Genomic DNA, 12,549 nt, shown 5'->3' on the forward strand with positions numbered 1-12,549 from the left:
ATTTATATTTTTGATATAAAGTTTCATAACTAGGTTTGATAAAGTGAGTAAACTACACATGTTTCAAAAACATGTGAATAATGTGAAAATGATATGAGTGGACTATACATGTTTCAGGGGAATAATGTGAAAATGATAAAGAAAATACTTGGATTTTTTAGAGACAAATTTAATTTTATATGTTTGATTACAAAATATATAAATAAATTAATTAATTTAATTATGGATGAGTTGTAAAGTTCACTGCTTATTTATGAACAAAAGGTAAAAGAGAAAGAATGAATAACTATTGAACATGTCAAATTCACATTCACATGTTAGAAATATGAGAAAGAAAGAAACGCATATTAAAACAGGAGATAACAACTATGTGAGAGGGTGAAGAAGAGCCAAAATATTTGTAAATAGAATTGTTATTATATGTTATTAGTGTCAAAAGCAAGAACACTCCTAGTTCAAATGCCTACGTCTAGAAAAAGAACCAACTATGTTGAGTCTCATGATAAACAATGTTGTTAATGGTTATGTTAGAAGTTCATGGCACTAAAGATAGGGGGATATGGTTCCCTTATTCTTCAAATCATATGACTAGAGATAAACTGGTTTGTTGAATTAGATGAAAGTTACAAACATATTGTTAGACCGGAAACTATAAAGACCTAGAAAATGATGTTTTAGAAATGATAGTGGTTTAAAAATAGTGACACTTGATTATAACGAAACTATTTATAATAAAACAAAATGTCACTCTAATATCAAATGTAAAGACCTAAAAAATGGTGCTTTAGAAATGATAGTAGTTTAAAAATAGTGAGACTCAATTATTTTAATATTAAACAGTTTTATTATAAATAGTTTCGTTATAAACACGAGTTTCATTATTTCAAAACACATTTTCTCTCTAGAAACCATTTTTTATAGTTCTCCGACTTCTCTCTACCTTTTTCTCTACTCATTTGATTGAAGACTGAGACCGTAAGAGTGATCCTAACGACAAACTCTTTCGTAGAACTGTCAAAATGCGTCACAACTTGTGGGTCAACCCGGCCCACCACGGGTTCAACCCACATGAGCCGGGTTTAAATGAGCCGGGTTTAAAAAATTGTAATTAAGTGAGTCAGTGAGCCAACCCGTTTACCACCTATCCGTGGTGGGTCGGGCCGGGTTCGAATTTTTCTAGCTCGCTAATAAATGAGAAAGGTTGGGTTGGCTCACTAAGTGACCAACCCGTGGTGGGCCGGGCCAGCTCGAGCTGGGTGGCCCATTTTGATAGCTCTACTCTTCCATTTAGATCGATCAATTTCTCCGTCTGAGTAAGTTAAGTTTCGGTCCCTTTTCTTCGATTCTTTCTTTATCTATTGTATATGGGCTCGGTCAGCTTGCATGCATCTTTTTAGTCTTCAGTTTGAGTCTTTGATGATTAGTGGTTCTAACAGTGTACCATCATCGTCTTTTTGTTCTATATAGATGCATATAGAGTTCTTTGAGTTGTGGGTGTAGTATAGGATTCTTTAGAGTAGTTTGGTCTTCTAAAAAGGTAAGCAAAGCTAATAATGCTTTAATTTTGTATGAGAAGCATGGATTTGTGTTTGATAGGCAGTGGAATTTATGTTAGGTTGAATAATTGAAATGTTTGTTGTGTGATATTGTATATTGATGAGTGCATTATTTCCTATTTATGAATATTTTGGTGTATGTTTGTGATTTAATAATGGTGTGAACTTTGGATGTTGTTCCATAGGTGCAAATCTTATGTAGAGTTGAAAGTAGGAAACAAAGAGTGTTATTGAACTAGCTTTTAGTCTAAATTGAGGTTTTAATAGGTGAATTTATAGGAGGGGCTTTGGAGAGATAATTAATGTTTGATGTATGTTTTTAGATCATTTTAAACTTATATAGGATTTTAAATTTACCATAAATCTGATGTTGAGTTGGTAATATGCTAATAGGTTGAGTTTAGGTTGTTTTTGCTTCATTTTTAGGGGTTTGGACTAGTGAGATTATAAAGTAACATGTTTTTGCTAAAGGAGAGGGTCTATGGTCTTTTGTTGGGTCACTTCTAACTTGTTTAAACCCCTAAGTGGTCAAGTTCTATGATATAAAGGGTAGAATAGAGTTTACACCCTTGTGAGTAGTTAAATTGGTTTAGTGCGCCTAATTCTGGTCTAATGAGAAAATATGATGTTTAATGGTTATTTGGAGGCCATTTAGGATTTAGTTGACTACTTAGAATCTTAAGAACATAGTTTAAAGCAAAATAAATGAAATATATGAGTTTTAGTTGTAAGTTGATTGGTTGAACCTTGGTTCTTGACCAAATCATCAAATTGGTAACTAATTTAAGTTATAAACCTGTTTTCAAATCATTTCCAGTGTCTAGGATGTCATTTTGATCATTTGGATAGGTATGGGGTCAACCAAGGTTAGTTTAGAGGTTTTTACTCTTTTGGTGTGACACACAGTGGCAGTCAGCAAAGTCTGAGTACTAGAAAGCTGAGAGCTTTGGTGCTCAACTACACCAAAGTGGTGCTCAACTACACCAAAGTGGTGCTCAAGCACTAAGTTTGAGAGAAGGTTAGCACTCAGCAATAAGAGTATGTCGCTCAATGTTTTAATGTTTTAGCTTGTTTTACAATTCTAATCAATTATATGGGTTTTCCAATATTATTTTGGCATGTAAAAGTTATAGAAATGGTTTAGTTACTTTGCAATGTACGTGTGTTCATTCAAGAATAAGACATTGTATGAAATTTACAAATGAACTGTATAAAAATTCAAAAGTAAACCTTTCTTCTTAACATATTTATATTGCATGTTATTTATTTGTAACTAATTTGAAAAACATACTTTGAAAAGCTTTGTATATAATTTATTTGTCTTGTTGAAGTTGCAGTGAGATTTTTTTCAACACATTTCTTAACAAACTTGTTGTACAATATGTCTATTTAACTTTAAATTTAATATGTTCAACGAAGATTTATGAATAACATTTGACAATCTCAAAACACAATTCAACCTCCATTCTTATTGTTTTTATCTATTTTCTACTAACTTATAATGATTTTTTCAAATATTTTCTCTTTCGAATCATCAAAATCTTTTCTAATTTGAGTATATCATTCCTCAACTTGCTTAATCATTCTTGTTCAAACAACATTTTCCATCACATGTTACTAAGGAAAGAAAGGTTAGAATAAGTCTACTGGTGATGAAAAAAAGTTAATATGATTAATTTCGAGAATTCTGTTTGTATTGATAAGGCTCTAACAATAACAAATTGTAATAAATATTTTTTCAACTTAGTGACAAATGTTAAGGAAGTAACAACCTCTTTTCCTTTAAAAAGAAAAGCCATATAAACAATATTACGAGAATTTCTATTGAGTCAAATATCATATTAAATTAAACAATATAAATTCTACTTGTTAAATTCATATTCTTCGCACGTATAACGAAGGACTTAAGTATTTATCTATGCTCAGATAATTATATAACACAAAAATTATTATCATATAAGATTGATATCCTATACGTTTAAATAATTAGTTATTTTATTAGAAGAAATAAAACTCAACCACATCATCTATTATTTCTAATATATATTTGAGTTAAAAAAAAGTTATATTAGTTCCTATTGTTAATATATTACTTATTAAAATAAAATCACAACAACTTATCTAATAATCACAAAAATGAACTTCAACTTACTTTTAATACTCATATTTACTTATCATTTATTACTATCTTATTGGCTAACTAATTTTTATATAATAATAATTCTTTATAAAGAAATGAAATACATATGATCATTATTAAGTAAATTTCTCATTCCATATTAATTCTCATAACTAGTATTAAAAAACAACCATAACTATTAGCGTTTTTAGATCTTGTAAAATATTTACACTATTTTCTTACTCCCTAATCAATACTATTGTCTTGAAATACTTAACTATGTATCTACAAAAATTTAGAAAGATGATACAATTATTTTAGTAAAATTAATCTTTTTGTTGCCTTGGAATAATGTATAACTATTTTTTTATATATAAAATCTTAAACAACAAAATAAATAAAATGGAGTGAGAATTAAAAGTTCATGATTAACTTAAAATGAAGAGTTAAGCATTATCAAATCCTATGCTAATAATATCATGCATATCTCGTCCATATGTTCATCTTAAAATTGGTCAATAAACAATATTGTTTGGTTTGATAGAACGATAAAACTGCTGATTAAAAAAAATTAGAACCATAAAACTTGTCTCTAATTAAACTAATAAATCAGTCAAAATCCGGTTCAGCGTGAATTAATTTTTTTTTAAAGTGTTACTTTGAATTTTTTTTTTCTTAAAAATAACAAAATATTTATATTTTCTCTCAATTATTTTTAAATAATATTATTAAGCATTATTGAACCTTAATGCCATAACATTAAAAATTTATAAAAAAAATATTATTTTTTATTTTAGTTGTATCAAGTTACGATATTTCTCTAATATTATTTACTAAAATACCATATTTGTTTATTACATCATTATTTGTGCGTCATGCACAAAATATTTGCTGGTGCAAGTTTTAGATAAGTATACTCTTTGTTATGGTGGTAAAGTCAAGACCTACAAAATCGGCCATAATAATAGCCAAAGCAGTGGCCATTGATCCGTGCACATGGAAATTGTGACAAGCGTTGATCTTGTAGACGAAAACACCAACGTTGTTCCAACCAACTGCATCAAACATGTAAAAGCAGTGACTACAGGAGAGACTACATAGTTCATTGTTTGTTCCTCCAAGTTGGGTAAAACTGTGACACTTCGATGGTTACTGCACCTGCATCGTAATCATCGAACCTACATTTCTAAAATCTGAACCAAACCCAAGTGTTTCAAATCTCCTTCGTATTCTCCATCCACCCTCATTACACGTTTCTACCCTTTTCGTGTCTTCTCAGATTCATCACACACACACCCTCTTCGGTCTCAACGGCTCTTGCCTTATATTTTCACCGACCCACATAGTCATTCTCACCATTCTTAGCAGATCACACACTCCTTTGGGAAGACAAGAAGGAAAGTCTGGTTTTTGGTTCGTGGGGTGGTTTCAAAATGGCTTCATTCTCTGTCCCATGCCCCAAGTGCCCTTCTACTTCTTTTTCCTCTCTGGGGTTGAAATCCCTACAGGTTCCCTTTCAAAGTGGGTTCAGCTTCAAGCCTTTTCTATCATTCAGTTCTTTGTCTGCTGAATCTGCATCATCTAGAATTCAGGTAGGAATTTTCACATCTATCTAGATATATCCATAAAAGAACAGAGAGAGGGAGATAATTCTTTTGTCTGTGAATTCATGTTTATTGAGCATGTAATGTTTTAAGGATGACACGTTATGCAATCGAGAAGAGAAAAATAGTATTTCTTCTGTGATTTTGTTAATGTTTTGTTCAATTGATTTTAGTTGTAAATGGAAAAATGATACCTTTATCAATGATTTAAGGATGACAAATTATGTAATCACAAGAAAAATATTTATTCTCTGGTTATTTTGCTCAATTGATTTATTTTAGTGATAGCGATGTAACGGTACCTTCATCAATGATTTTCCTTAAGTTTTCTGAATGTTCATGAAAGACTGAGCTTATTGAATCTAGTATCGAGCATAAATGGTCTAAGTTAAGACAATAATCAGAAAAATGTAACAACACTTTGTTAGACACAATTTTGTTGTGGGTGATCAATGTTTTGAGACAGTCTTTTCAGCAATATACGGTCTTTTATATGTTGAAGCATGGTAAATATTAATAGTTTGTGATGCCTATTAATTTTTTTTTATTCTCACAATACTCCTCTGATACTTGATTTTCCTACGTGGGAACTACAACCAAAGTTTTTCAGCATGTTCTCACTTGTAGAAACATTTTCATTTTTACTAATGGCTCTAAATGAAGCACAACTGCAACTAAAATGCATTCAAGTTGTTGTGCTTGTTATGTTGGCTGATCTGCCATTTGTTTTCAATGTTATTAAAATGGAAGAAATTATAACTTGTCAATTCATATTATTATTTGTTGTCTCTTGCAGTGTTCTAACAGGAAGCAATATTCTGTTCTGAAGGTCAGTTTACACTTAGCCTTTTGTTTTCTGTTTTATTAGTTCACATTGAGTTTTATTTTCAATGAAACTTCATCGCCCTGTTCAAATGTGTCCTTGATTAGATTCAGAAAATTTTACCATAAGCCACCCTGCTTTGTATATTGTAGGCTGCTAAAGTTGAAAATTCTAATTCTAATTCTGCCCCGGTAGCGGTCAAGGGACCTGATGTTGCTTCACCAAAAGAAAAAGAAGTGCCTAATGGAAAACACTCTGGTGGCAGTATTGCAGATGAAGCTTCAGTTACTGCATTCATGTCTCAAGTTGCAGACCTTGTAAAGTAAGATTAAGTAGATTCATTTTGAATTTGGATAACACTGATGGACACTGATTTTGATGTTTAAAAATATATTAAAAAGAATTTTAATATACCAACATCAGTGTATTTTTAATGCTCACCAGAGGATAGCACCAAAATACCTAGCCTAGAATCTGAACTCCATTTTGCATGCAATCTCCTATTCTTTTGTATTTATCATGTCTAATGCAAGTGTATGCCTTATTTTCCCCTATTTCATTTAATACCATTTCCATGGCTAGACTCGTTGATTCAAGAGATATTGTGGAACTTCAACTTAAGCAATCAGACTATGAACTCATGATAAGAAAAAAGGAAGCACTGCAGCCTCCACCAGTTGCAGCACCAGTATCACCACCTCCTATGTATGCTGCATTTCCACCGCCACCAGCAGCACCAGCTGCTGCTCCTACTACCTCTCCCCCCCAGAAAGCACTGCCTGCATTGCCTTCCCCTGCAAAAGCAAGCTCATCTTCTCACCCACCACTGAAAAGTCCGATGGCAGGAACTTTCTACAGGAGTCCAGCACCTGGTGAACCTCCATTTGTCAAGGTTTGTAGACATACACATTTTAAAAACCACTCTTTTTTCTGTTGAGATGTCAATTTGCAAAGGAAAATTCATGAAACTGAGTATTACTTTGTTTGCTAAGTTAATCAATGAAGAGATTAACTATTTCTGCTGTTGCTTCAGGTGGGTGATAAAGTGAAGAAAGGGCAGGTTATTTGCATTATTGAGGCTATGAAACTGATGAATGAAATTGAGGTATGTGTATTTGTTTTCCTGTTTGTTCTAGTATATCATTACATTGTTTCTCTTTCACTGTGTTGTTTACTTTATGTTTTCCCATAGTACTGTACAGAAATCTTTGATACAAAAATCTGGCAGTTAACAAATCTACAAGCAGAGACTTGGTTGAGCTTCTCAAATATGCTTCTGTTTTAGCTCTAGTCACAGTTAACTCACTAATCATTTGAAAAATCCTAATTATCCTAACTTAATGCCACAAAATTTATTTACATCATTTAAAAGGTTTTATTTAATATCATCATACTTTTTTATGATTTTAGATACTCTTCTCTTTTCTTTAAACTGGAGAGGTCCTATTTAATAAATTCCAACCATTAGTTACTTTTATTAGTCAAATCTATCATCGAATCAAAAACCAACTAAAACTATGAAAAAAGAATGGAAAACATGCATGTCTGGTTTACTAGCTTTTTTATTTTATTTTATTCGTATTAAGATTTACTGAAGACTGTTCTTAACAGTAAACAGAACAGAATTTAAATCTCTTATAAAAAGAGTCTTTTAAAACCTTTAAAATCCTAATGCAATACACCCTGCATACATTACACTAGGATGGTATGAAGGAATTTGGTTTGCATTAATTTTGATATTTTAAAATATATTAAACTCTTTTCATATATTAAAATCAGTATATTTTGAAAGCACACCAGAGGAACAATAACAACAGGCTAACAGAAAATCTGGATTCGGTATGAAGGGATTAGGATATAAGTAAACTATGTGGCAGTGGAGAAAGTAGTTAAGTAATACAATGGAAAAGAATCATTCCAGAGTGTTTTGTTATGAACATGTTCTCAACATGGAGGAAACATGACCTTCTAAGGGCCTATTGAATTCACATTTTGCAAATATAACGATTCTCCTTCAGAAACAGTTTCTATTAGCCAGAAACGAAATCCTCTAATTTATTGGTTATTTTCATTACATGGTGGCAGGCTGATCAGTCAGGAACAATAGCTGAGATATTGACTGAGGATAGCAAACCAGTCAGTTTAGAAACGGTATTCTCTCTCTACATTTGTGTGTGTGCACACATGCGTGTTTGTCTAGAAACTACATGCTTCATTGCTCTGACTGATATACTTTGTTTTCCATGCAGCCCCTTTTTGTAATAGTTCCATGAGCACTTGAACCTTGCTTCAAAGATGATGTGAATTCTCCATTGTTGGATATCATGTTATTGGATGAATTAGATTTTCTGTTCAGAAGTTTCTTGAGTGACAATGTTTGTCTATTGAGAAATCTTTACTACCTTCTTTATACCCCACCCATTTTTAAGATATTTTAGGCATAAAAGCTCCATCATATCAGTATGAATATTGGATATTCCATTTTTAGTAGTATTTATGTTTTCTTTTTTCTGCTTTCTGATGACCCTCTTGTTGTATGAACATGCTGGTTGGATGTTGGGTTATTCAAGTAATTTGTTATACATTTTCTGTTGGCCACAAATATGATTTATGTTCAAAGTGTTTTTAGAGTATCTACAAGGATCTTAAAAGCTTTTCTTATGAAATTTTATTTTTTTCTCTAATTGGATTCCACCATACCATATCATTTTAAGAGACCATTTTGCAAGTTTTGCTTTAACAGAAAGATTTTATATGACATAAATTTTATAGTTTTTTTGTGTATCAATTGAATAATATAATTAAACATTTATTGTTCTTAACACTTAGGTCTTTATAATATTCATGTTTTAAAAATAAGATTTTCACTATACCATGTCTTTCTTTTAAAAAAGACATTCTGTGTACAATTTCACCTCCAAAAGCAAGTTTGAACAGTGATACAGAAGCATTTTTTATTTTTAAACATGTAAGTAATATTTATAATTTCTTTGTATCTCTTTTCTGTCATATTATATTATATTATATCATTTACAATACAATACTCATTTTATTTTCTCAACCACTAGTGTCATTTGAGTATCATTTAGTATGAGGTGTTTATCTGTTATTTCTCAGCAAGTTTATGTTGTTCAGGAATACATTTTCAAAAATATATACGAGTTGCATTCGGCGTTTGGTAATACGAAAAGTTCACACTTTATTTTTAATGGAGGAAGAAAATTATGAAGTTTTCGCCTCAAAAACAACTTTCTTTCTCTAATGAAAATAAGAACTTCTGACTTAAAATTCTTTGCCGCCTTTGTGTTCAGAACATTTCATCAATAGACATGTAGATAGTCTTCAAGCTTCAATATTTGTAATATGACAATCTTCTATAGATTTTGGACCATGCTTATAACTTTTTGAGAATAATCAATTTATTTCAAAAGCGCCTCATTTCTAGGGGCAGCTTTATCTCCAAATTTATTTTCATAAAAGGTTAAATATAAATTGATTGAATGTGACATGTTCGTTTTTAAGAATAGAAGGATAGATTTGAGGGAGAAGAAATGAATGAAAATGGAAGATTGTGGTGTTGTTTATTTTGGGAGATGAAAACGAAGAAAGTGAATAGATTTAAAAGAAAAGTTTGTAAAAGATTTGATGAATGTGATAGATAAAAAGAAGGATTTTAATAGATAAAACTAAAATATTATACATTTATCCTTATAGTTTAAAGTAATATAAAATATAAATTTTATGAGTTAAAATTAATTTTAAAAAAAATGTTGATGATTAGTACCGGTAAACTAATACACATAAACCACGTTAAAAAAATAGATTTTAAGAGGGAGAATCAGTTTCTTCGAAACTAGAAATGATCCCAAGGTTTCATAATCAATTCCACTCGTGCCAGAATCAATTCCCTGACATGCAAAATCAATTCACTCACGAGAATCGATTCCCTTACTATCACAAACCATCCATAATCGATTCCCTCACATACAGAACTGATTCATACTAGGGAGCTTCTCCCTTCACCTTCATGTCTTCTCGCTACACCTCCAAAAAGACATGCTTATTAGTGATGGCAACAAATTAGGCATGGATAGTGCCTACCCGCTACTCGATTCACAACAAAAAGAATTCACCTGCTACCCACCCATTATATATTCTTTCAATTTAACAATTGACACCAGAGTTAGTTAATCGAGTATTAGTCGATTAAAAAGATCATGTATGGCCAATATATCTCAAACTTTTGCTAGAGGAGCCTCCATAAACAAACAACCTCTGTTTGCGGGAGGAAATTACCCATTTTGAAAAATTAGAATGAAAATTTTTTTTGGAATCAATGGACAAAGGTGTATGAGATGCTATTGTTAATGGACCTTTTCAACTTGCAAGGATTGAAAATGGAAAAAACTATGCCTAAGAAATTTTCACAATGGACACTTGATAAAAATAAAATAGCACATTATGATGTAAGGGCCAAAAATATAATGTCCTCAGCTGTAATCCTTGATGAATTCTATAGAGTTTCTATGTGTGAATCAACCAAGGAAAGGCTCCTAAAGGGTGTGTGCAGACTCATCTTTAGGTAGAGCTATCAAAATGGGTCACAACCCGCGAGCCAATCTGGCCCACCACGGGTTTGAGTCGGGTTGGGTTAGAAAAAATTGTATTTTTTTATGCGGGCCAGATTTCAACCCGGCTCGTTTAAATCCGGCTCATGCGGATTGAACCCGTGGTGGGCCGGGTTTGCCCACCAACCCACTTACCTAATTTTATTTTATTAAAATTTAATTTTAATTTTATAAAAAAATATTAATTATTTTGTTTTTGCTTGAAAAAACTATTTAAGTTCCTTATTTTCAAAAAATTAATTAAACACCCATGTTGGGAGTCAAATTTGGGAGTGAAATTTGTTTAGATTTGTATTATAGAAAATTTGCAATTTCTTTTTATTTTAAAAAAATTATAATTAAGTGAGCTAGTGAGCCAACCCGTTTACCCACTAACCCGTGGTGGGTCGAGCCGGGTTCGAATTTTTCTGGCTCGATAATAAATGAGCCGAGTTGGGTTGGCTCACTAAGTGACCAACCCGTGGCGGGTGGGCCGGGTCGGGTCGGGCCGGATGGCCCATTTTGACAACTCTATCTTTAGGTTTGTGTTTTTATTATATTTGTGAGAGTGAGAATACTTTGAGCGTATCTTGTATGTTGTGATTCTTAACTTTTAAAATTAGTGAATTTCCTTCCAACTAAAGGTGTTAGATGTTGACTGTAGGTAGACTCATATAGAGTCAAATCAATATAAATCTTGTGTTGTATTATTGCTTTATTTTTGTTTTTTTCATTAAAAATTTTTTGAAGTTTAAATTTTTTTTGGAAACAATCTCAAACACCTAGAAATTTTTAAAAAACATTAAAAAGTGTTTTCAAACCAATTCACGTTGAGATATATATTTTTCAATTTAACATAAATAAATATTTGGTAAAATACTGAGTCAATAAGTCGGTATTAGTTTAGTGAAAAATTAGTTTATGACAATCCCTTCAACTAGATTCACTTTTAAAAAGTCCCTGATGCATAATTTGATTGAAAAAAATCTCCATTTAGTCAAACATATTTTCCACTTTCATATTTTCTTGTCACACTCTATGATACATTTATTAATTCACCTTGTTATTACTTAATAAAAGATCTTACTTTTTCAAACCACCTAGATCATATGTTTTATCAATTATGAAATAGTCTATCCAAAAAATACACTTCAGATTTATTGTTTTCAAAAACTTTTTATTATTTTTCATAGTATTTTACAAATTAGTTAATTCAAAATAACTTGTATAAAACTATATTATAAATTAAAAAAATTAGAAAAATTGATATTATATAAGAAAGAATTATATTCTAAATTCTATATTAAACATATTCAATTATATAATTAAAAATATTTTTCCAGATGTAATTTGAAATTATATTTTGAATTGCTTAATCTGAAATATAATTCTAAGAAATATACTCAACATTTCCAAATTACATAATTAAAAACACTTTTCCAGATCAAATTTGAAACTATATTTTGGATTGCTTAATCTGAAATATAATTCTAAAATGTATACACCATAAATGTTTTTAATTGCATAACTTAAAATATTATTTTTAATTAATCATGAGTTCTTAATACCAAAACACTTTGATATTTTTCGTACAGTGAATGGTGGACAAAGGTAGCGTGGTGAAAGAAATTCCACCCATCCAAAACGGAAACTATAAAATAGCCGCAACATCCTAGAACGATTTTCCGCTTGCGTCATTATTAGACGTTTGATTAGAGAAGGAGCTAAAAATAGAGAAGACAGATTTGGTAGGGATTATTTAGTAGAAAATATCTTAAAAATGGAGTACTAGGGATAACTTTTTCGATTTTAGTAATTTTTTGAAAGGTGACTTAATTGG

At 31.0% G+C, this 12,549-nt stretch overlaps 1 protein-coding gene across 1 annotated transcript; it reads left to right on the forward strand.

Annotated features, from left to right (window-relative positions):
- The first annotated feature begins 4,642 nt into the window (after positions 1–4,642).
- LOC124834932 (biotin carboxyl carrier protein of acetyl-CoA carboxylase, chloroplastic-like) lies at positions 4,643–8,686 on the forward strand. Its single transcript, XM_088112283.1, has 7 exons — positions 4,643–5,267; positions 6,076–6,108; positions 6,255–6,424; positions 6,685–6,994; positions 7,136–7,207; positions 8,188–8,253; positions 8,352–8,686. Exons 1-7 carry the CDS (start codon positions 5,109–5,111, stop codon positions 8,373–8,375), a joined length of 834 nt encoding a protein of 277 aa, XP_087968409.1. The 5' UTR covers positions 4,643–5,108; the 3' UTR covers positions 8,376–8,686.
- Positions 8,687–12,549: the final 3,863 nt, after the last annotated feature.

The sequence above is a fragment of the Vigna umbellata genome, chromosome 4 (assembly GCF_029865625.1).
Source record: "Vigna umbellata cultivar VRB3 chromosome 4, Vumbellata_1.0, whole genome shotgun sequence".
Taxonomy (NCBI): Eukaryota; Viridiplantae; Streptophyta; class Magnoliopsida; order Fabales; family Fabaceae; genus Vigna; species Vigna umbellata.

Coding starts and splice junctions, on each gene's coding strand:
- LOC124834932 (XM_088112283.1), top strand. CDS start 5,109: ATGGCTTCATTCTCTGTCCCATGCCCCAAGTGCCCTTCTACTTCTTTT. Junction 6,995..7,135: donor GTGAACCTCCATTTGTCAAG/GTTTGTAGACAT, acceptor CTGTTGCTTCAG/GTGGGTGATAAAGTGAAGAA. Junction 7,208..8,187: donor AACTGATGAATGAAATTGAG/GTATGTGTATTT, acceptor ACATGGTGGCAG/GCTGATCAGTCAGGAACAAT.